The sequence below is a fragment of the Puntigrus tetrazona genome, chromosome 7, assembly GCF_018831695.1.
Source record: "Puntigrus tetrazona isolate hp1 chromosome 7, ASM1883169v1, whole genome shotgun sequence".
In the NCBI taxonomy this organism is placed as follows: domain Eukaryota; kingdom Metazoa; phylum Chordata; class Actinopteri; order Cypriniformes; family Cyprinidae; genus Puntigrus; species Puntigrus tetrazona.
The window spans coordinates 4,023,351-4,049,322 of NC_056705.1; the positions used below are offsets into that span (position 1 = coordinate 4,023,351).

At 37.9% G+C, this 25,972-nt stretch overlaps 1 protein-coding gene across 1 annotated transcript; it reads right to left on the reverse strand.

The window, feature by feature from the left end:
* Positions 1 to 3,148: 3,148 nt before the first annotated feature.
* Positions 3,149 to 24,690, reverse strand: cckbra (cholecystokinin B receptor a). The gene is given in 8 exon segments (XM_043243433.1): positions 3,149 to 4,314; positions 4,317 to 4,691; positions 8,767 to 8,799; positions 8,802 to 8,890; positions 12,527 to 12,788; positions 17,029 to 17,064; positions 17,067 to 17,276; positions 24,313 to 24,690. Coding segments are annotated over 8 exon segments (1,317 nt in total). The 5' UTR covers positions 24,467 to 24,690; the 3' UTR covers positions 3,149 to 4,156.
* Between the last annotated feature and the right edge of the window lie 1,282 nt (positions 24,691 to 25,972).

Consider the following 25,972-nt stretch of genomic DNA (forward strand, 5'->3'; position numbering starts at 1 on the left):
TAAGACATATAATTTTCATTTCAAAGGATTCCTCTTTAATTAGTCTTTATATAACAAAAATAAGCTTCACATCACTGATTCGTTTGTGACACGGGCAACGGCTAATCTAAAATGGGCTTTGTCATTAAATACACACTGAGCGACATCGACTGTTTTCTGTTCAAAACTCATGAAGTCCAAACATTTCAGAACACTGAATTTTCATTCAATGCGCAAAGCATGTACACCCACTTAAAACTTGCCCTTTGAAATCCATTCATCACAACAGCAACTAGCTGGAGATGAAAGAGGGAAACACTGTGAGAAAATATCACTTCAAAGTTTTAACCTTTGAAAACAACCCTATACATTAAAGTTTACTTCAGAAAAAAATGGAATCTTACATCTGTTGATGCTATTGGTCATTTGCAAAGACATTAGAAATGGGAAAAACAAAAAAAAAACATGGCGGACATGTGGAATATAACCTTGAAAGACAATATCACATAACTTTTGTAAAGTACAAAGTAGCACTGAACATAACTGAGCACTGATAAATGTATAAACCGCATTTATATTTAGATGATGGCCACTGGAAAGGACAAATTGCTACAAAAATGGCCTAACTATACAATCAATGGTTATGCACAAGTGCTTACTCACACACACACACACACACACACACACACACACATACACACACAGTCTTATATTTTCTCTCCGTCATTTAAGGCTATGGTGGCCATGGTGTATTGTGATGTTTTAGCCAATACACAGCATTTTGACAACCTGTTTCTTTATCACTTAATTGTGTTTTAAACAGAATGAACTCAGAGTCCCACAATCCTCTGCAATGCAAAAAACAATGACCTTTTGCTTTTAATATTAGATGTAGCTATATTGTTTTGTCACTGTTGTCTGTTTGGTACGTTTGGTTGATTCTGTGGTTTACTTGGAAACATGTATCTATTACAAAAAAATACTTTTTACTATCTGATATTTAGTGATTTATCATATGATATCAGTACAGAATAGAAAAACTACTGTTATTTACAAAGATGTTCAAGCATAAACTCCGAGGACAGTACATATATTCGATTCAGCATCTCACAATGTTTTGCTTAAATTATACAGATCACAAAGCACTCCCAAGAAACACATAACACGTTTCTGTATCTATATTTCAGAAGGGGAACTAGCTGAGGATAATTACTCCAAAAAGAACAATCCAGAGCAGACAAACTTTGACACGCTGCATAATTATCAGTCAGTTAGTGCTCATTTACATCTATCACAGAAGACAGCAGAAGTATGTTAGAAAACTTTGAACAAGGTCAGAAAGTGTGAGACAAAAGCATCAAAAGTGGCACTTTCATTACACTGCACTGTAAACCCAGTGGGATAAGAGATGACTTTCTGAATGTCGTTCTTTGTTATCTGCCTGATTATCTAAATGTAATTGTTTGTTTTTCTGCTGTTTATTTATTCATGTCGGTTTCGTATCAATCAGTTTCTATTTGTTACTTTGTTGCGTTCTGTCCGAATCAAACCCCCTTTGAATATATGAATGGTTGTCTTGGAAACTGGTTCAATATCCTCTGTCGTAGCGCTTCGAAATTAACGGCCAGACTCATGTTATATATAATGTACCCAAGCAAAACAAATCTGCAAGAAGAACCGGCTCAACTTTCCGCGCCGCTTTTGGTGGATGTCACCGACACCAATAGAAATAACAGCAGCTGCTTAACAGAAAACCTGTCTGAGTGTGTCTGAGTGAGAAATAACAATTTCTGTTTATCCCCAAGATTCTAGTTTGATACAGGTCTGCCACACACCCAGGTGGTCCTTTGGAGGAAATGAAAAGTGGGAAAACTGATCGATGAAATGAAAAAGTGCAAGAAGGGAGTGATAATCGCGGGAGAGAAGCAGACGGAAATAAAAGAGGTAAGAAGGTTGGGCAATGTGTGAGCACTGAAATACTTGCTCACTGTATGTCCCGGGGGGCACATAAACAAATTATGAAGCTATGAATTCTGGTGCTGACCCCCTAAAGTCATGGAGAAGGTGGGAAGAAAGGAGAAACATAGAGAGAGAAAGAATGCTTCTTTCAATAATAATCGTATGCTATTTTCATATTTATGTAGGCAGATAAAGGTACACGTAAGTAAACAGGTTCTGACCTGCATTCTGATGCTGATATATCTGGATAATTCAAATAAAAAAGCGTTTAGCCACTGTACAGCTCTCCTGTTCTACAAAATTTTGGTAAAGTGTAAAGGTTAAAGTGTCATTTGCAAAATCATTTGAAAAACAACAACCATTTTAATAGGCCATATTTTTAATTGACAACTGCCATCAACTGGTTATAGTAATATTTTGAATATATTTTATATTATTCTGTTTTCATTATATTGTAAAGATTTTGTGATTTTTGGTGTAGTTTTTGGAAGTTTTTTTGCCTTGGAACACTTTATTTCGCTAGTCCACTTTAGATATTCTACTAACAGTAACTTAGCAACTACATGTCAATTAGCAGCCATTAGAGTATTAGTAGACTTCCTGCTTAATATCTTCTAACACTTTATTTTGAGGGGTCTACAACATACTGACTATGAGAAACTTTGCGATGAATGTCAATTTATTCTACTAACCCTAAACCTACCCTAACAGTCTACTCTGAGAGTTACTACACAAGCATTTGTAAATAAATGAGAATTAGTGCACATTTAGTTGACATGTAGTTTCAAAGTTAGTTAGTACAATGTCAAAAGTGGACTATCAAAATAAAGTGTAACCGGAATTTGAAATTTTATTTCAGTTAACATTCATTTGTGACAAGTGACAAAAATGTTTTTAAGGGTTTTATTTTTTTTACTTTGTAGTCAACTGTAATAACCCTGCTGCCAATACTTGTATAAAATATGGGCATTCAGGCATTTCAACAATCCAATGGATAACAAGATGAACCAAGTACAAGCACACAAACATCTCATATGCGCTTCATCCTTTTGAGGATGAATTTAAAACGCTTGGTTTAGCTGTGCAGATCCAGCTTTCATGTTTAGCATGAACCACTGAATAAATTAATTTCAGCACAAACAAGAGCTTAGCTCTCCTTTCATATATTCAGAAAGGGTTTGTTGGGGGCAAGGCGAGAGCTCGAATATCCCAGGTGTCTCATCTGCTTCAGCAATAAGGAAGAAATCGATTAGAGCAATTGCAATTTAAGATAAACTGATTTTTTTTTTTTTTTTTGTGTGTGTTTTAGTGAGAATGTGTGTTAGAACATACAAACAACATTAGTGCCTCCAAGGCTATTACATCAAACTTCCCTCTACAGTTTATTATTTCCATTTAAATCATTATCTCCACTGCCAGGGCATTAAAATTCCAACCTGGCATGCAGCTTGGCAGTATTGACCATGGCATCACTTCAACTGGGGTGAAGACTTCCAAGAGTTGGTTGATTCCGTTGACGACTGAATTGCCTTGCCCACCTGATACATCTTCATGTAGGATAACTTGTAGTAGATGTGCATCAGAAAAGAAGGAGCACAAATTAAACATCGTCTCCTACAAAACCATCTGATGTTCTTATTATCAGAATACACAAAAGAATGACTCAGTTGTGCCATTTAAGAAAGCTCATTAAGACAAAGATACGGTCATAAAACAAAACAGAGAACAAAAAATGATGATACATCACAAGACTCAAAATAGACAAGAAAATGTACCATTTTGTAGCCAAAAAGCTACAAGAGTAGTCTTGTGTTTGATCATGCAACATGCAATATTTGGTTCTATAACATCAAAGATACAATTTCTATGGTATTCTCTATGAACACTTCCCATGCATGATAAGATTCCTCTGAAAAGTCTTACACAATAAAAATATAGCTACATCTTTGCTTGTCCCGTGCACCACAACTTTTGATTGTATCACAATGCTATAAATAAAGACACAACCATAGAAAGACAGTTTACCACTGACACACCAACTTTGGGCAGAAAGACCAGACAAATGAGGTATTCTTTTCCAAATAAAAATGAACACTGACACATCGGACAAAGCATGTTGACACCATGAAAAAGAAGAACACATCTGGTGATCTGAACTCAGTGCATGTCACAAGCACACAGCTCATGGATGAAACTGGAGAGGCCTGCGTTGCTAATGCTAACACGGTCCTACCGTGCTAACGGTGGTATAACTGAACTTTGTTATGGAGGCTCCTGTGACTCCAGTGATCTCATCATCACCTTCCCCTCTTCTTCTTCCGGTTGTGGCACGGCGCCTGCAACACTCAAAGGTGGCAAAGAGAGCCTTCCGGGAAGGGTGTTCATGAAGCAGTAGATGATAGGGTTGACGCAGGCTGAAGTATAAGACAGCAGCTGAATGAAGGAGATGGGAGCTCCAGAAAGTGCGCGCTGGGCCGACTTTTGGTCAAAAGCTTTCCAGGTGTTAGCAGAGTATAGAGGCATCCAGCATATAAAGAACATGGCAACTATAATAATCAGCATTCGGATCACTCGTTTTTTGGCAATGAGCTTTTCCTCTGAGGTGTTGCTCCGTGGACGGTCTGCCTTGATGGTGCCGGAGGTGGTCAGAGCAGAAAGTTCCATAGCTGGGGGCTTCTTTGGGACTTGGATATAGCATCCATCACTCTCATCATGGCCAGGAGACAGTGCACCATTCAACCCGTTCTTTACACCTGCACACAAAAGACGTTTAAAGGGTTACTCCACACCAAAATGAACATTAATCACTCACCCTCATGTCGTTCCAAACCCCTAAAAGCTATTTGTAATATTTAGGATGAAAACCGGGAAGCTTGTGACTGTCCCATTGACTGCCAAACAATTATGACGGTCAAGGGGCAGAAAAGTATGAAAGACGTCATCTAAATGCAACATCTGTCATCAGTAGTTCAACAATAATATAAAGCTAAGAGAAAACTTTGTAGACAAAGAATTGGTGCAATTTGGCACTGTGATTTTTCTCCGTAGTGCCATTTTGCAGATCATCCGGTGGACGCTATTCATGTACTTACAGTAGTTCAGTGTTAGAAGCAATGTAAAGATGTTTGTACAAATCAAAGCATTAATACGCATACAAGAGATATCTTTCCATTGCGTCTAACACAGAACTGTGTACGTGAATAGCGTCCACCGGATAAAGCACAAAATGGCGCTACATTAACTTCCGAAACGTTAATTTAAACACATTATTTTTGTTTTCTTTCTGTACAAAAAGTATTCTTGTTGAACCACTGATGGCATATGTAACATTCCCACCATGTCTTTCATACTTATCTGCAGCTTGACTGTGGAAATTGTTTGGCAGTCAATGGGACAGTCACAAGCATCTAGGTTTACATCCTAAATACCGTTGCGTTCCAAGGATGAGTGAAGCTTTAACAGGTTTGAAATGACATGAGGCTAAATGATTAATTATTAATGATATATTTTTACAACGTAGTTTGTGTCAAAGCAGCTTCACAGTATTACTACTCAAATTCGAAAATGTTGGGGCATTTTTTAATTTTAATAAAATGAACATTGACAGACTTTCAAATCACATGAGCCAATATTTTATTTACAATAGAACATAACAAATAATTAAATAAATATTATACTTTTTATCCACTAAGTTAATTTCAAATTGAATGTCTGCTAGAGGTCTCAAAAGTTGGAACGAGACCAACAAAGGGCTGCAAATGCAAGAAATTTTGAAAAGATTCAGCTGGGAGAACATCTAGACACTAATTAAGTTAACTGGCATCAGGACCCATATTCATGACAAATCTTAGTGCTAAGTGTTGCTCCTAGTAACACAATTAAAAAAATCCTCTTAAAATTAAGGAAAGATAAAGTAAAAAAGTAATCTAGAAAGCACCTTAACCCCTTAAAGGAGGTTAAGGATGAGGACTTTTAAGAGACTTAAGAGTTTCTTTAGCTGTGGAGAAAATGAACAAACCATAAAGAGGGTGAAGACCTTTGTTGAATGCCAACACTGCATCAATCATTGACATGATTTTGTCATTGACATTACTAAACAGGCCCAGGAATATTTTCAAAAACCATTGTTTTTTAAACACAAAATCAGATGCTGTATCCCTCCGGCTAAAGAGGATGGAGATCTTCCAGCGTATTGTCAACATTCAGTTCAAAAGCCAGAATCTTTGAGGGTATGGGGGTGCACAAGCATATACGGTATGGGCAGGTTAAATGTTTTGGAAGGCACTATAAATGCTAAAAGGTATATAATGGTTTTAGAGCAACAAATGCTCCCCTCCAGATGGCGTCTATTTCAGCCTTGTGTATTTCAGCACGAAAATGCAAAGCAACTATAACAACAGCATGGTTTCATAGTAGAAGAGTCCGGGTGCTGAACTAGCCTGCCTCTAGACAACCAAAAACTCTTCAGCAGCTGGAAACCTATATCAGGCAAGAATGGAATTTGGGTTGTAAACAGGGAAATAGTGTTAAAATAGGCTGCCGTTCTCCTCTGGCCAGACAAAACCAGCAGTTTAATTCTAGATTGTGCAGAGGACAAAAGATGATTTAAGTGACTGAATTTGGCTTGTTTGTTGCTACCAGGTGGGTTGGACTGAGTATATCAAACTTATGAACTACTAAGATCTTCACACACAACTATCTTTAGGTTTTACAGAGAAATGTCCTAAATAAAGAAAATATAGTGAGCGGCACTTCTATGGGCAAGAAGTCAGGAAATTGGCCAGACTTCTTTGAACTGTTACATCCGAGGTATGTAAAAGAGCATGTCTGAATGCACAACACATTGAATCTTGGGCAACAGCACAACACATTGAAGCAGATGGACTACAGCAGCAGAAGACTGCACTGGGTGCAACTCCTGTCTGGTATCTAAGAACCCGAACTTACAATTCTCACAGAAAATGACAATATAATACAATACAAGATAAAGTTTGCTTCTGGTATGCTCAGAATATGGTGTAAACAACATGAAAGCAAAGACACCGTCCTTGCTTTGTTCAGGCAACAGTTCAGGCAATGGTGGTGTAATGGTGCAGGGTATATTTTCTTGGAACACTTTCAGTACTAACTGAGCATTGTTTAAACACCATCGCCAACCTGAGTATTGTTGCTGACAATGTCCTTCCCTTTATGAGCACAGTGTACTCACCGTTTTATAACTACCTCCAGCAGAATAATGTGCCTAGTTCCAAACTAGTTCCTTGAACATGACAATGAGTTCACTACACTAAATTGGCCTCAAACCAGTCACCAACCTTTGCGATGGGTGGAACAGGAGAGTCGCATCATGGATGTGCATCTGACAAATCTGCATCAACTGCGTGAACAAAATCTCCAAGGAATGTTTCCAGCACACAGCCACAAAGAGTCCGGTACCGGAAAGGTGTACTTACTGTAATAACATGGCTGGTAAGTCTATATAGTCTATACAAATATGTGTGCGTGTACATGCATTTTTGGACATATATGTCATGAATAATTTTTGAGCCTGGACCACAAAACCAGTGTTAAGTCACGTAGGAATAGCCATTGTATTATAAGATATTTTGTAAATTTCCTACTGTAAATATATAAAAACATAATTTTTAATTGGTAAAGTAGTACGCAATGCTGAAAACTAATTTGAAGGAGAGTTTTCTCAATGTTAACCATACATCAACGGAAAGCTTATTTGATGATGTTTTGAAAATGTTTACAAAATTGACCCTTATGACTGGTTTTGTGGTCCAAGCATATATTCCACACCCCTTATCCTACACAATAACAAAATTTAACAAATACTTTGTTGGCTATTAATCAGCTGAAAATTAGTAGTTTTTAGTAAAATCGTGTATTAAAAACACAGCTTTTTTGTATGTTGTTTCGATAAAGTTGCATATATAAATAAAATATACAAACTTCTGAGCTGCAGGTTTGCAGTGTTGCATGAGTAGAGTGCACATTATATTTTGACTTTATTTTTAATTATTTACTATCATGACCTGAGATCATAACCTGTTCATTGCGATGTCCACAGACACTTCAGACAGCTCAACACTGCCGTTTAATGCAGATGGCATGAAGTAGGTTTGGCAGAGCACAACGACATAAGGAGGATGCATTGGCTCATTTTATAGAAACTGTATCTTGTAACACTCTGCATGCACCTGATACAAGGGAGTAGTGCAAATAACAACCTGTATAACCAGTATCCTGTTTAAATAAGTAAGACCTTCTGCATGTCCCTACTCTCAGTTCTCCAAAGCAGTAACTTCACTATTTGCTCTCTTTGTCTTTATTCAGCCTCATTTATTTGATCACAGCTATGGTGCAAGACAGGTACAAATAGTGCTTTTTAAAAAAATACTTCTGATAAATGCTACCTGCGGAGGTCTTTAACAGAAATGCCCTCAGAAGTACCTCTTTCCACCTCACTGAAGTTGTCTAAAGCTTGTCCCTTAGAGAATTTCCATTCAGCACATCGGTGCACAAACAGCCTTAGTGCCCAGGAGGTACTCAACATGACCTTAACGCACTCAGTCTTCACCATAAGCGACATGGGTCAAGCAGCCTCTCTCACAAACAGAGAGAAGGAAAAGAGTGTCAAGCATTTAAGAATGGGGGAAAAAAAACTGCTACCTCAGTCGCAGCACTTACACCGTTACAACATTTTCCAGGTGTTAATCCAGTTTAGTCCAGTTTATTGAAGTAAACAGGCATGCCTCAGGCAACTCTGCTTTGAGGGCTAACTGAAATTGTGGTGTAAGGGCTTTCAAAAATGGTTCATACCACAGTTTTTCTTCTGCTCCAGTTCAAACTGAATCCTCTGTAAAGTTCTCTGGATATGAGACCGTAGGCAATTATCATCACCACACCTGGGATGAAGAACAGAATGAAAAGCAACAAGACGTACCTAACAGAGAGAAAGAGAGAGAAAATATCGGTCAGTGAAAAATAGTGTGTACAGATGATGAAACCTAAATATTGCAAAATGTCTGGTAATACTGTACTGAGCTGCATTTTCTAAAAAGAATGGTACACTTAAGAAGATTGTCAACAATGCTCTCTAATAGGTTTACAACACAGTCCTGGTATGTTTTAGTGTATTGATCAAAGAAGGTTCAGTTGAAATTTGGAGGTGTGTGAAATTAATTTTAAAATCTCTTTAACCTGTAGTTAAAAGAGGTACCTGGATGAGCAGTATCATATACAATGATAACAGTCACAGAATATTACTAAATGTTATAGTGGTTATTTTCAGTGTAATGGTGTAATATCATTGTTGTTTAACTAGCTTTTGACTATTTAAATGATTAACTACACAATCTCATGATTGTGTGCATAAAAAAGATAAATTGTGGTATAGATACGCAAAAACGGCTTGTGTACGCTACGCTATGAGTAGGACCAGGGTTGTGGGGTAGGTGCTTGTCATAAGTATGTGAAAACTGTGTATCATATGCACGCCAGCAAATTTCATATCATATGCTTGTGAAACGTCGAACACGTGTGTGTAATATATACGCCAAAAGTCAATTTTTGCATATAATTTTTATTTGGTATACTATTTATGAGCAGATGGTCAGTTCTGGCATACAGTGGGACAAAGCAATACAATTGAATGTCAAAGTTTAAATTAAAAGCTCTACCCCATAATATGATGTCATTTTATAATATTCAAATGACAACGTGGGAGTGTTCCCTGAAAGCATCTCCGGTAGTCCGTTCCTCTGATCTTTTCATCTATCAGACAGCTTTGTGCTTGCAGCTCCTTTCCATGCTGCACTTATCTCATATCAAAGACACTTTTCTCTCCTCTTGTTTCCTGTGTGGCTTTCAAATTCATTACAAGCTCCAGCACAAAAGCAATAAAAGCAATACTAATCCAACCAGGAAGTGGTTGTAAGAGACAAGCGTGTGATATTGGGAAGCACCTTTTATGCAAAACTAATTATAATGTGTGATATTTACCTGTGTGTTGTGTTTGTTTGTTTTCATTTAGCTATATTTTATTATATATATATATATATATATATATATATATATATATATATATATATATATATATATATATATATAGGCCTGCTAGTAGGTTCAAAAGGTGATACACTCTCTATTAGCTGCTGGAGTATGTGTCATTTAATCAATCCTGATAAAATGCAAAAACAAGTTGCAGCTTTGAGACTCATCAAGGGCACTTTGCCTGTTTTTACAGTTATATTATGAAAGTCACAAATCCAAGCCCCCTGGAGCTCAACAGCCCTCTAAGCCAAGCCTCTGACCATGACTTGAACCAGCAGGCTGTGATTTGTGTGAAGCTCTTGTTGACTGATATGATGCATCCGACATGAATGTCTGAACAGAGAGAGATCATGAATGCTACAGAGGTCTGTGTCACAGCATCACAGTTAATGAACGAGATTTAATTGCTCTTGTTATGCATTTTGAACTTATTTAGAGCTGAGTCCTGACAGCAGGACACCTGCTTACAGACCAGCTTAAAGCAGCATGAATTTCCAGGCTCTGGGTTACGGTAGTTAGTTCTATTTTGGTCACGCCGTTTGTCGTTGCTATACAGAGTGGTATTCTCTGTCTCAGCAGGGACTGCTTTTTGAACTTTTTTTTCTTTTCACTCATACACTTTCTGTATAGAATTGCACATATACTGCACACAGGGCTTCACCAGCCACTGTGGTCAGTGGCTTTCCGAATTTACTAGCCACACTGCTTTTTCACTGGCCACAATTTCCTTGTTGAGAAATGACATTTGATATTGTTTCCAAGTTGTTTGATCTATTTAAAGGGGGTTCTCCCCTTACTGTATTAAATGCATGCATAATCTTTCATGACAGATTTTAACATTTGATGCATTTATGACAGTACATTCATATTTTTATTATAAATATAGAAGAAAGCAAGTGTCTGAACGTTATGAATGGACCACTGAATCGTTGAGTCAATCATTCAAAAGCGTGAATGATTCATTAACAAAAATAAAAAAATGGTGCTCTGTGTGTTGCATATGCATGTCTGTGATCTTTTTTCGGAACGATTTTCATTAACCAAATGAAGTACATTCAAATAAATTCTAGAAATTCAAATACCAAACTAAAATATATATTAAATACGAATTTTAACTCTTGTATATAATGTCAAGTTTGCAATCATGTTTTCAAGGAACGTCCCTTTCTTGGTTGTGCCATGTTACTTAACTAGGCTGTATGTTATAAAATAAAAAAAGAATAGATAGATAGATAGATAGATAGATAGATAGATAGATAGATAGATAGATAGATAGATAGATAGATAGATAGATAGATAGATATCAGTATACATTTGTACACAGTATGTGACAGAGATATAATTTATTCTATAAAATTCTACAAACTTTCCTTTAGCTGCAGTCTACTACCAATAATAGCTGACATGCAGTTGCAAAGTTACTTATAGTGGCTATTGAAAGTGCAAAAGCAACTTAACTCCACCATAAAGTTATAATTATGAGTGGGAAAAGTCGTTAGTTTTTCTAATTGCAGCATGTTAGTGAGAAGCACGGCAGACACAATGGCTGCACTATAATAACTGATGATAATTTTTTTTTATAACACTAGATAATTTGTGAACACTAATTACTACAGTATGGCACAATTAATGTATAACAATATATTTCAAACCACCTTTATCAATTGAATGCACATTAAAAGAACAAATCTGATGCACATACTGTAATCATTTTGTAGAAGTAGAGCTAAAAAATCTTGCTGTATTTTTATGTAGAAAATTTTCTCTGACCAAAGTAATTTGAATGCAACTGATGTCATAATTGCAACTTTCCAACTTGTAAACACAAACGTCCCAGAAGGGCTTGAACGCACCATGCCTTCCTGCAGAATTTAGCATCATCCTTAATTAAATATTCCTGAAACCAGTTAATCAAGGTCTTCAGGTGTATTTGAGCAGGTGCTAGCTAAACTCTGCAGGAAAGGAGCCCTCCAGGAGCAGCATTAAATCATCAAATAAAGGCAGCGACACACCGAACCCAACGGCTGGCCAACGCTGAGTGTCTGTAAGCTTAGTTTTTGTGATGTGTTTCATGCCGTCAAGAGTCAGTGGGAAAGATCCCTCTGTTTTGCCATTGATCTTAGCAAACCAGAGCACTAGAAAAGCAAAGGTTAAGCCATCGAATGACAAAGTCATGTGAACATGCCCAGAAGATCTTCTAACTTTATGTCATTTTACCTGAGAATATCCAATACTATGTCAAATATGACATGGCCATCTAGAATGAAGAAAGTGATTAACGAGATTCATAATAAGATTCATAACGAATGATTCCCAAAATGGTACACACTTTGCCGTTTGTATTGTTCTTTTTGAATGACAAATATAGACTACTACTGCCTGCTGGTTATTTCCTCTCACGCAGACATAGATTGTACACTTCAGCTGGCCTTTGGCTGTAGTCTTCCCAGTCAGTGTCATTGGTTTAGTGTGTCGTGGCCTTAATACAGTATAACAGAAAAATTGTAACGTAATAATTGTAACTCACCAAGTCTGTTCCACCTGGCTGATGGGCCAGTCGAGCCTGCACATGTGAGCTGTGATGTTGTTTGGCTTGTTGAATGGCACCAGTATACTGAACACAGGATAGGGCACCATGATTCCCACAGATAGCACCCATGTGGCAGCAATGACCTTATAGGCATGAGAACGGGTCTGCCAGGCCCTGGACTTCAACGGGTTGCAAATGGCACTGTATCTTTCAATGGCAATGGCAACCAGACTGAAAGTGGAGATGCTTACAGATATACCTGTGAAGTGAATGTAGACAAGGGAAGGGAATTAGTTATATTTACATATAAGCTTATATCTAAGCTTACGATGTAAAATATTTGTCTAAACTCTCAGAAAAAAGTTGTTACTGGGGTGGTTCTCTTTTAAAAGGTATAATATGTACACTTTGAGTAATAATATGTATCTTTAAGGTACTTTTAAAATATCGGAACACACCTCATAATTATTGATGTTTTAATTGAGACCTAGCCATGCAGTCTGCATTCGCTAAATTAATAAATAAGGTAAATATGTAAAGTCGTATATCAGTCTACATAATGTATAAATATAGAAAAATATATTGACTTTGCATACTGTTACAGAAGTCATTGCTGGATAAAATGGGATGGTACAGTATTAACCTTCAGTTCTACACCAGTCCGTATTGCATCATGTATTTCTAGGGATTGTGTATTTTATGATTATGTTGCTATGCACAAGAGATCTTCTCACAAGCATTCCCACTTAGGGGGACATACCTCTGCTAATTTCATCAGATTCAAATACCAAGGCTTATGGAACCTCCTGGATTGAGAACTGCAGCTAATGGGGTTTGCATACATGAATATGTATATTATGCAGTGTTTGCTACATTCCACTCTGGCACTCTTTACAAATAGTTTTGATGCATTCCCCTATATAAACATGCACACACACACACACAGTATTGAAGTATTGAAGTATTTTTCACCGAACAAGAATGTTTTATGCCAATGTTTTGCCGCACTTATTTCATCATGTTGTGCTAATGAGAAACCAGGGCTACTGCTGCAGAACCTTGATTATCCAGCGACTTTAGGGTAACACTTGGGCAGATGGATTTCAAACCGACTGAGATTACCCAAGTGAATTTCCTAAACTCTCGTTAGATGTTTTTTTCTTTCTAGTCCAAAAAGAAGCAAGATGCAGTGCGGGAGCACCAAACAGTTTACTGGGTGCAATTGCAAATACGTTGTTTTATGCTGTGCGTGGTGTCTACAAGAAGTTATTATTGCAGAGTATTGGCCTCTTGTTCATTGTCTGTGCTCTACCCTGGGTTTTAGATCCGCTCCACTTTGTTTCATATATACAGCGGTTGATAAATCCTCTCTGCCTGTATTTGCCAAGGCCGCACACACAGCGAGCTTTTCAAAGCAGACCTTCAGGGAAATGTTCAGTGCAGCGTGACATGTTTAAGAACTTTTCAGAAAAGACGAATCTCTGAAGCTCTTCTGCGGTTAAACGGTCAACAGTCGACTTTATTCCGTCTGAAACTATTAAGTTTCACATAGAACTGCTGTTTACTGTTTTTTTCCTCTTCGGTTAGAGGAAACTTTTAAGTGATTTTCTTCACATTACCAAGATATATTGTCTGCATTCTGTGCTCCCAGATGTATTCCAGATCTAATTTTCATCACAAAGAAATTCACGCCGGCCGAGAATGATGCCTTATTTAAAACTCACTTAAAACACACAAATGTTGCAGCCATTGTAACCACATTTACCAATCACACAGACAGTGATGTGTGTTCTGAGGTAATTTTCTTCCTTGTGGGTAGACATTAGCAGATATGACCACTGAGGGTAGGAAATCAATGGCTCATAATGGTTTTGTGCATTGATTGCCAGTGGCTGACTAAAACCAGGAGCCCAAAGCACTCTGAGATTAATGCAATAAAGTGAGCAAGGTAACACAAGAGAATGCCACAGAATGCCAGCGGAGCTGTAGAATGTGATGGAATGTTCTCACAGAGGCGGCGTGCTCTTCCTCTGACTCAAGGCCAACGCTTTGCAGAGTGAGAATGACTTACTGCCGTCCAGCTCAGTGCCAAGTAAATTCAGAGACGAAATGCTGATTTAGGACCAGGCTGTGCTGCGCAGACTTATAGCTTCTGCTGCAATATTATAGAACACTCATAAATATGCATAACGCTATGTATGCGTCAATCAGCTTGTTTATTTGCGCTTCCTCACGAAGGGGTTCATTTTGTAATAATGACCTGACTGTACATTTCCCGCTTATTACACAGATACCAAATGAGTAAATAAATAAGCATGAAATATTGAAATTATAATATTATGTGAGAAGAAAAAGACTGCTGAGTGATGTGAGAGAAACTAGCCGAGTGTAAGAGATTGGTTGCCAGGGACACTGGATTGACTGCAGATTGACGCATTTGACCAATCAGATCCAAGTATTCTGGCAACACGTATAAATATCTAAAAATGAATGTAACTGGTAACCAGAATTTCAAGTAAAAATAAAGTACGCCATCGTCAAGAGTCTAGCGCAGAAAAAGCAGAATGAGAGTGAGATGAAATGCATTGAAAAATTACATTTCTTGCTACAGGCTTGTTCTTTGACAAGAATGCTTAATGATCTTATGCCTTGTTGGCCCGTTTGAATCATTTCTTTTCAGTCTGACGCCCACAGATTTCAGGAAAATGTATATCTCATATGGATTGATGTTAGTATGATGTTGAACATGAAAAGAAGAGAAAGAGACATAATGTGAAAAATAGCAAAGTTAATGACTAATTAGCAAATTAGCTAATTAGTAAAGTGCAACATCTCTACATCAAGTCCGAATTAAAGTGGCTCACCATACAATAGACAAATGGCAGCTAAAAATGCTCAAAATGACTGCTTCTGCTATCCACCATTTTGTTCATTTATAGCTTACTGAACTGTAAGACACATATACAAATCTGAGAAACTCATTTAAGTATGGTAAAGACGTGTTTTTCAGATGCTAGGCATGCACAGTGGTTCATTTCCTGAAATCAATCAGTAATTAGAAAAATTCAAGCATCGGCTTGTTCTTTATGACTGTGACCTTCAAACATGTTAAGCTTCCGCTTCCTTTCCGAACTGACTCACAGCATCATTCTGTTTGACAGAAATAGATGGACTCTTTATCCGCTGTTGCAAGGTCAAACGGAAAGCTTTGACATGGAAAAAGAGATGGGCTATGGGATCCCTGAGAGCTTAACTAGAGTTGTTGTGTGATGATTTAAGTGCTTTAAACCTAATGCATAGAGCAATTTTCAGCTTGTCCAATTTATGCTTGCTGTCACAATAGATGAAGACATCCTAATAAACTAACCTATTCAGTGGTTCAGACACTTTCACAACCTAATGATGGAATACTATCACACTGAAAGTGCAGTGACACTTTATTTTAAACACTGCATTTTGTCATAATACAGAGTAATTATCTAATTAGGTATTTAATGGTAGCCGTTGTACTGACATGAAACAAAATGTACTTGCCATGTAAACTATGGAAGTGCCTGTAGTGTAATTATGTAGATGTAATAGGCAATTAAGTGTTACCGTTGTAAAATCTTTTTTTTTCAATTTAAAAATGTATTTAAATATTAAACTTTTATATGAAGAGTTTATTTGCAAAGACAAAAAAAATCATAGTTCGTTCATTGTGCATTCTAATTCATTTGGGTTATTTTGATTAGTTTAAAAATAACTTACTATAATAAATACAGCTAACTAGCGAAGACTAGCTCTAAAAATAAAGCACATAAACCCAAATAGTTATCAAATAAGCATGCCTTAACACTGTGTTCTAAAACCCTAAAACACTGGTGTCTCTTATTTTAAAGCAGTTTTGAAAAGAAATATGTCAACTCAGTTTGCCTGCCAAAATATGCATGTAACCCCCTTTGTAAGGGTTGACATAATAAGTAACTGTAATTCAATTATGCATTTTTCTTAATAGCTGTGCAACAGATTGCAGTTACATTTATTTTGTAAATAAATAACATAATTACATGTAAATTACTTTGCAACACTAGCTGACACACCGCCCCTCACACAATGTTACAACGGGGCATAAGAGCCCTTGAATGTTATTTTCTCCCAAAACATCACTCGCCACAACAACAGTGCGGCACTTTCCCAAATACATAGTTTTTGATCAAAACATTTGAAGAACCAGAACAAGTTGGATTTGTTTTGCCGTTGTGGACAAAGATGGCTTGTTTCGAAGCTCAAATCACAACAATGATTAATTTGTGGAATTTGCCTGCTGTTGTTAGACGATTCCGTAATGAATAATAATAATGAACGCAGGATTAATGAAAGATTACAAGCTTTTTTAGTTAATTATGTCGGAGCTGTAAAAGTTTGCTTTAGCCTTTAGCATTATTGAACAACGCTTTGGCAGAAAAAAATCAAACATGAATCTTCCACTTGAGAAAGCTTAATTGAACACTCCTCACCCATGAAATAGGCGACTGTCTTGCACATCGCTGTTCGAATATGAAGTCCTCCAGCAGGCTGGGGATGAGATTAAAGGGCATGCAGAAGATGGCCATCATGAGATCACTAACAGCCAGCGAGAGCAGGAAGGAGTTGGTGACGGTCCGCATTCTCTTGTTTACCATTAGGACCACAATGATCAGCAGGTTCCCAAAAACACTCAGGAGAAAGACGAGTGAGTAAAGAATAATCCTCACCGAGTCCATTTCTGAGGAGAGAGAAAAGGCCGATTTGGTCAAGGCAATCAATGCATTCTCTCACGACACCAATTTTATATATGAAAAGTTCATTTGTAAAAACGGATGACTCACAGAGAAGTGTTAAACAATCTGTTTTCGCATATGTGTTGTATGGTGTGTGTATGGAGGGGGGGTTCTGTTTACATGCATCATCTCTTCATAGGGCCAGTAATAATGCAGACGGTCCTGAAAAATTGACATTTTTTGATTTCGCATGAGGAATCTGTAAAGTAATCACACTCGCAGCCAGGTGGCTCGCTGAGAATTCCTCGCCTCAGGTTTAAACAATCAATTCACCATCAATCACACAGTTCAAAGTATTCTCCGTGCATTTTTTCACCACCTAGGGTGTAGACGTTATTGATAATCATTCTCTCTGTTTCGGTGGTTGATTCTGGCTCATCTCTCACGCTCCTGACGTAGGCCACATAATCTATAACACTTTGCTCAGGCCTCGTTAAGTCGAAGCAGCCATATATTATGAACACTTTTAAATATTATAAAATGTACATTTGATTTATGGTTTCTGAATTCATAATGTTGTTGTGAGTTAACGCGATTCACTAAAATGCTTAGCCATTGCTGCGTTGTTTAGTCTGTCATCTGATAGTTTGCTCTACGCATAGGGAAGAAATTGGAAAAAATATAACATTAATCATTTAAATTTGATTCAAAGAAACAAATTAAGTTAACTTTATAGCTTAAGGTGTTGTATGTAAATCCATTTCTGCCACAGCAGAGGGAAAAATAATAATAAATAACATAAATGGGTAAATAGGAAAGTTCATATCATCATATCTTACAATTGACTTTTAAGGCATTAATCATCATCCCTATTATTAACTGCAGCTTTATTTGTAAAGGTATGGTTCACCAAAAATGAAAACTGTCCTCATGTTGTGTGGACCAAAAGTGTGTCTTTGTGCTTAATCTGTTCCATTTTTATGTTGGGTGGCCTTAACTACAATGTACTTACATTTAAAATAAAATAAATTACATAATTGTATTTAATTATGCAATATGTAGTTAATTTCTGCAATTGCATTCATATTTACTGTTGACCCATCCTTTACATCTTAACATCTACCCTAAAACTTGAGCCCAAAACCCAAAGCTGTAAACTTACCCATATCCCACCTCAATAGTAATCTGAACGTGTTTTGCAACACAACGTGAACACAATAAGTACATCGTGATATTTTTTTTTGATGTAGAGTACATAGTAATTAAGGCCACCTAAAATAAAGTGTGACCCCTTAATCTAATACAACTGAAGAAGAAAATGCTCATTTAACAGAGTCATAAATATGCATTCTTTAGCACAGAATCAAGCACAGATTAGCAGGCGTTCATTTACAGTACGCCATTCTGCTGTTCACTCCCTCTTTTGCTGCTGTTTCATAACAAAATTCATAAACATTGCTCTTTGTCCGTGGGCATAAACAGATGGAAGTACAATGGAAACCTCATGAAAGCGTAAAATTGACATTTGTGAAGTTGTGGCCGCCTTTAGTCACAGTACAGTCAGTCAGTCACATTGAGCGGTGTTGGCAACACTACAGTTCATCCAGCGTCATCCCAATGGTATAGCGCATTGCTCATTCTAGTGTTCAGTGTCAGTCTGTGTGTAGTGTCATAGCTGTTACCGTTGTGACAGCTCCTCGCTTTTCTTGTTTCCCTGACCTGCCCTGACAGTTCCTCTGTTCATTTGTCTTGCAGCTCTGCTGGGAGCAGAACCAGTTCTCACAGGAACAGTACCTACCAGCTGGCTCCTCCTGCGTGTATGATTTACTTCAGATCAAATTAAATAGGCACTACTAGGTTATTAAGTCAAAACGAATACAAATTTGGGTATAAATTTATTCATCCAGTCACTTCGGCTGATCTTGATCTTGACACTTATGTAGTGCATCGTCTTATCTTTGTGTGAGTATGCAGCTCACACAAAGATAAGACAAATAACACAAACAACACAAAGATAAGAGCCCGTGTGGGCTGCTGCGGGTTGCTTCGGGGCATGTCAGTATCTTGACACTTGTATCTGGTTGAGTTTCGGTTTAGTCATGGGGTCCGGTTAGGGGTTCTTTGTCTTTCTCTTTATAGTCCAAATACTTTACAGTTAGGTTCATTTACATATATTTGGACACTGACACAATTTTCATAGTTTTGTCTTTTTATGCCACCAGAATAGAATTCAAATAAAACAGTCAAGATGAAGTTCTTAAACCTTAAACAAAAATACAACATAAAAATGCTTAGGAATTGCAACCATTTTTTTTACACAGTCCCTCTATTTTCAGGGGCTCAAATGTAATTGGACAAATAAATATAATCATGTAATCATCAATACCTTTTTTCAAATATTTTGTTGAGAATCCTTTGCATGCAATGAGTCTCAGAACTCCTTCGTGATGCTTTGACAGGCCATTACCACAGCTGACTTCAGCGTTATGGTTTGTTTGTGGGTCTTTCTGCCTTTAGTTTTGTCTTCAGCAAATGAAATGCCTGTTCGGTCGAGTCGAACTCAGGAGATTGACTTGGCCATTGCAGAAGATTCCACTTTTTTTACCTACAAAAATGAATGGGCTGCTTTTGCTGTATATTGCTATATAAGGCTGAGTCATTGTCTATTTGTACTATGAAGCGCTGTACAGTCAACTCTGCTGCACAGAGAGTATATCCTTATACTCTTATCTTATACACTTCTACACTACACTGTCTTCCATCATATCATCTCTAATCAGTAAATCAATGCCACTTGAAGTCATGTACACTCATGCCATCTCCACCAAGTTTCACAGATGATGTTCTATGCTTTGTATCATGAGCTGTTACTTTTCAATCAGTAAATTCCTAATTTGTTGCTTATTAATAGTTAGTAAGGTAGCTGTTAAGTTTAGGTATTGATTATGATTAGGAGAGAAAATAAGAAGAGAATTAGACGGAGCAGAATAAGGTCATGTAGAACAAGGTATGTGCTTAACCGCTAATATTTCAGTAATATGCATTCTAATAAGGAACTATTTAAGAGAATCTAACATAAAGTGCTACCTTTAAAGTCATTACTTTCAGCAAGTATGAAAACAAAACCGAAGCAAAGCCATAACCCACAATCACTTTTAATTCAGTGTTTCATGCACTGTACTGCATGCACTGCCTGCATGTAAGAAAATAACATTAAATATAAATCTATACTATTTAATTAGAAATAAACTGGAGTCTATATTGGTATTAGTTATTTTGATTAACATGACATAATATGATTTTTGTAATAAAAGCATGGATTTGTCAGCATTAGTGAGATTGAAGGTGTCAGTATAAACACGAAATACACGTGACCGTTATCATCTGTGAGTTTGGATAACTGCAGAGAAACTGAAGCCGACTACTCTCAAATTTCTCTTGCGGTTCTCTGATGGCATTCATCTCAGTGGCATGGTGTTGCCACTGTTTTATGTTTATGGCACTGTTTTATTTCCACGCACTGCTTGAAGTCAGATGCTTGACACCTTCTGCGCGTCACCTACTCTCACACAGAACCTTTTCCCCCCACAGGGTAGTTTGTTGCACATCTGCACTACACAGTTGAGCGCTTGCCCTTCCCTAGCCCAACAACTAACATATGAGCCATTCTATTTTAAGTGAGCAAAGTTTGAATTATGAACTTTTCTTCAGCGTGCGTGAACCGGCAAGCACTGATGTATGCATTTCAATAATTCATCTTTATGATGTTTTATTCATTGGTCAGTTCTGCTACTTTCTTCTGCACGTCTACTTGTATGGAAATTATCTACAGGCATTGCTTGTGCCAGTGTTATGAATGGGTCCTTATTAATTTGATGAATAAATTAAAATTAGTCAAAGGGAGTCAGTAAGTCTGTGATTTTTAGAATGTCACGTAATTAGACTGGGTAAAAAGGATTTGCTGTAATTTGAAGCCAATTAAAAATTAAAGCTATTTTATTCAGGCAAAGTGCCAAAGTCTAATGTTAGGAGCTTCTGTTCAATTTTAGTGCCTAGGAAAACACAGCAACGCAGTGTTTTTTTTTTTACTTGGTAAAGAATGATCTCATTTTTTCACTACACCACAGTCAACACTATAAAACGTAATAACTGTACTGTTTGGTTTATTTGTTTGTTCGGCAAATGTATAATATCCTGTTCATCCAATAAATTCTTATCAAAGCAACTACGAATTACAACACGATGCATTTTAATTTATCGGCACTTCAGTCTTGCATATAAAAGGCTTTTTACAGAGTAATTAGCTCTGTTATCGTTGCTTCTTACTGTATATAGACCTCAACAGTTAACACAGGTAACAGCTGTTAGCATCACCTCCCATCATCAACGAATATATGCATTTACAGCCAGCAGCAGTCAAACTACATTACCACATCATTTATTCATGCTGCAATGGCAATTAGACAGAGGTGTTGTAAGGGAGCGAGGAAGGTTTGGACAGGGGATCCAGCAGAAACAACAACTCTCGTATGATTTGATTTGAAATTGTTAGTTAGAGCAAGTACCCTAACATGACTGCTCTTTGGATGTTATGATACAAGATATGTGAAACGCCACACTTCACACAATGCCACAGCTATTATGATACCGGAAACGGAAAAAGAAACAGGAGTAGGATTGGAGAAGACAGCGGAGGTGCTGAAAGACTATTCGCCGTCAAAATTAGAGAGGTGTCAAATATAATCAGCAAAATATGAATGTTAAGTCAACGTTTGGGCATGAAGTAAAGTGACCCACACTTGGAATTTGTGTTCTGCATTTAACCCAAGGTGCAGGCAGCGGTAAGCCGGGGCTGCAGCAGTTAGGGGGTTCTGGGACTTGCTCAGGGGTCACAAGGGAGAGAGAGCGCTGGACATTCACGGCCACCACCTACAATCCCTGCCGGACCTATGTTACGAGTCCGACTCACTATCTATTAGGCCAATAAAGGGCAACGATGCATGCTTTCACGTGATCAAAGAACCATGCCTCTATACTGATGCATTGTCTTTGCAACTGTATAAAAATAAGACATGCAGACAACTGTGGAATTAAAATAATTATATTAAGTGATCCACGTTAAAATAAACAAGCGTTAGCGCTCCTATTTATCCCAATGCCTCTTCATCGGTTACAGTGCAGAAAACCTCTAGGAGCATGCAATTTAAAAAATGACAGCTTTGCTCATGATGACACGCGACTGTTCAAGTCTGCTGTCAATCATTTTGAGCCAATCGCATGAGCCGGAAATGCCACGTGACCAATAACACTAAAGCTGCAGGAAAACAACATGGGCGTCACTGCAATGCTAATACAACTACTGTGTCCTTTTAGTATAAGCAGCTTGATTTTTCATGAAAGTGCTTATAAATTTGGTGGGTTGCTGTTTTTTAGGGCTTATACTTGCACTTGCAAGCGCCCACTAATTGCAGTTGTCAAATATCCCCATCTACTGTTCAACCCACACTCTACATGATGTCATTATCAATCCCCATCCTTTCTGCCTTCCTCAGCTCCTCCCCTCTCCTAAGCGCATGCTGTGTGTGCACATACAGAGATGTTTTTTTTTTGTTTAGTTTTTTTTTTTTTATGTGTGTGTGTGTGTGTGTGTGTGCGTGTAGCTGGCCAGTTGTATCACATGTGACGCATTTTTATCATTATTATTATTAATTTGTAAAAATAGCAAACATTCTTTAGGTTTATTTTGATGAGACAACAAGCTGATTGTCGGGTTTTTGGTAGAAGCAGATTGCTAGTTTTTATAGGTGCTGCTGCCTACAACGAGCTGTGACGGGAGAGAATAAGCTGATTTATTTACACTTTTAAATCTCTATGGACAAAATCTGGCGCAAATATTGCTTACAAAAAAAACATTATTTCATCAGAATACACTGATATTTCTGAATGAAAGTCAACGGAGTGAGAGGCTCTTTGTAGCCAGATGGTTAGTTGCGTCATCTACCAAATGGGGCCATGCTAAGTGGTAACAACTTAAACCCTTGTGCTTATACGGTGGGATTTTGTAGGATCTGTATTAACAATTGGTTCGCTTAGTACTTTGTGATTTTTCATTACTATACATACGTATATCAAACACAGCAATTATATAACTGGAATATGCAGAACTAACATAAATTTAGCCCTGTTGGGACAGCGTTTATTGAGGGTGTAAGTTGATATGTGTCGCAAATTCAACATCATTCACTTACGTCGAGGAACGCAGGAACTGGCAATGTATGAATTTGTTGAAAATCCGGTGTATAATTTCACCTACCCCTGCTCCACATTTATTCTCATGCGTGAATCACAGTCTTGTCAGCTGTGTGCCAGCTTCTTTCATCACTGACACTGTAAGTGTGCACGATCAGAACACTCTCAGGCTGAAACTAGACAATCTCGCAACCTTTTCCGAGCAGCGGAGCCGCCTCACGTGTCGCAATGTGCCATTAATATAAACTCTGGGTATCACAAATGACGGATGTTTGAAACGAACTGAACTGCAGATGTTTGCTGCCAGACAGTCATTCAAGAGGTCGTGCTTTCGGACACCTATGGACTAGTGACAACACTTATGCAGGATTTTTTTTGGTCATCTCCTAATGAAGTAAACACTATTTGCATGTTCAGAGAGTATAATGATGCTGATGAGAGCTGAAAAATGCAAAGAGCATCCTTGGGGTTTAATTACACTAACCGTTACCTGTGACACAGCTCTTAACGCAAAAGAAAATACTGACTTATTTCTTAAAACCTTAATGAGTATTTGAAATCAGTAAACTAGCTACTGAAGTTTATCTTTAATGCGTTTGTGTCGGTGGTGGTTATTGCTTTGGGAATGTATGATTTCATAATTAATGTTCAGGCACGCCGTTGTAACTAAAATATATAAATAATGAATCGTTTTTACTGGGATTTTTTTATGTATCATACGCAGGTATCATGTTTATCAAGTGGAAACGAGGAAAACAAGACAACATAACGTTAACATGCGTTATTTCTTACCTCTTGGTCGCGTGGGTTTGAATTTCTGAATTATTGACGCATTGCTACAGGTGGCGTTAACTTCCAACGCGGAGCTGTTCACGCTGGAATTGTCTGGAGTTCTTGAACATTCCCAAATCGGGATCTGAGTTTCATTCGTGCTCTGTAAATCCATTGTCCCACCAAAAAAAAAAAAAAATCTAGTAATATAGATTTTTAAACCGATACAAAACTATTTATTAACGATATTGCACTTGGAGTTTATTTTAAGCGTGTGAAGGTTATATATTAGCGCGCGCTGAAATGTTCCGCGCACCCATCTCCCGCGTCTGCGCGCGCGTCTGCGAGAGAATGCCTGTGCGCGTGAAACCGTGCTCACCGGAAAGCGCGCTGTGGCTCTGGCGCGCGTGCAGCGTGGGTAGACAGTTCTTTAAGAGTGTTGGCACACAGGGTGGGGTGATTATAGAAAGGGAGGGAGAACGAGAATTACGAGAGTAACACACTCACGAACCGTGCCCTTCAGGCTCTAGGGGCTCCTGGTTAATGGAATGTAAGCCCTGCGTCTCCCTCCAGTGGATTTTCCGTGTCATTGCCATCAAAAGAGCGAGAAGCTAGAGGCGAGACTGAAAGAGAAAGCAAAAGCTGCTTCAGACATGCCAGTAAGGTTTGAGACCCTCACCCCAGAGCTTTCATAACATTTCACACTCACTTCGTCACTTTCCAGTGTGTGTGTGTGTGTGTGTGTGTGTGTGACAGAGAGGGAAAAAGAGAGAGGGCGAGACCTCGGAGAGAAACAGCTTCCTTTTGGGGTTGTTCTGAAAAAATAAAAGTGGTTCGCAACCTGGAAAGTGGACTTAGTAAACCGCTGTGCAGGTTTGGGTTAACATGGAATTTGCTAAGGCCTCCTTTTATACAGGGAAATGCGCATAGAGTGTCACAAAGGGAAAATATTGTTGTTTTGTTTATTTCCAAATAAATGTAACAATAAAAAGAGACAAAGAGAGAGGACGCACAGACACATGCTAGGGGAAGCTAACAACGTCTTGGCTACATTTAATAGTGGGTTAAATGAAAATATAATACATAAGGCCATGTAGTTGATTTTTCTCAGAATGCAGTGAGCCCTTTTTGAAACATCGTGGTCTGGTGTGATGTCAGTGGTCGTTCTTGGCAGGGTGTGTTGAATGTTGATAGTCTCATACAGTGTCTATGTAAAAGCCCTGCCAGGTTGGATGTTGAACCCCCTGCCATTTCCGTCTGCATTCTCTGTCCTTGAAGGGAGCGTTCAGCTTGATCTGTTGTGCACGGGAGAGACATCAAACATACGATCATCATCCACGTGAAAAAAAATACTGGTGAATTACACTAACAAAAAGTGTAATTGCAATCACTGCATGTTATTGTTAAAAAATGTAATTTAATATAATAATGACAAAGCATTGCAGCCAATATTATAATGAGAGGCCAGGATTACTAATTGGCGCATTAAAAATCGTATTAGTCATATGTCTGCGTGATTTTTCATGAGACGTCGGTCAAATGAAAAACTTTTTAAATTATGAAAGTCTTTTTGAAGTGAATAAAAAAGTATTTACCCGCAGAATGAAAACTGTGCAAGTCATAACCACCCCGTATACGCTCATGACTCCCAGCACCACCCAAAAAGCCAGGTGATTGACCT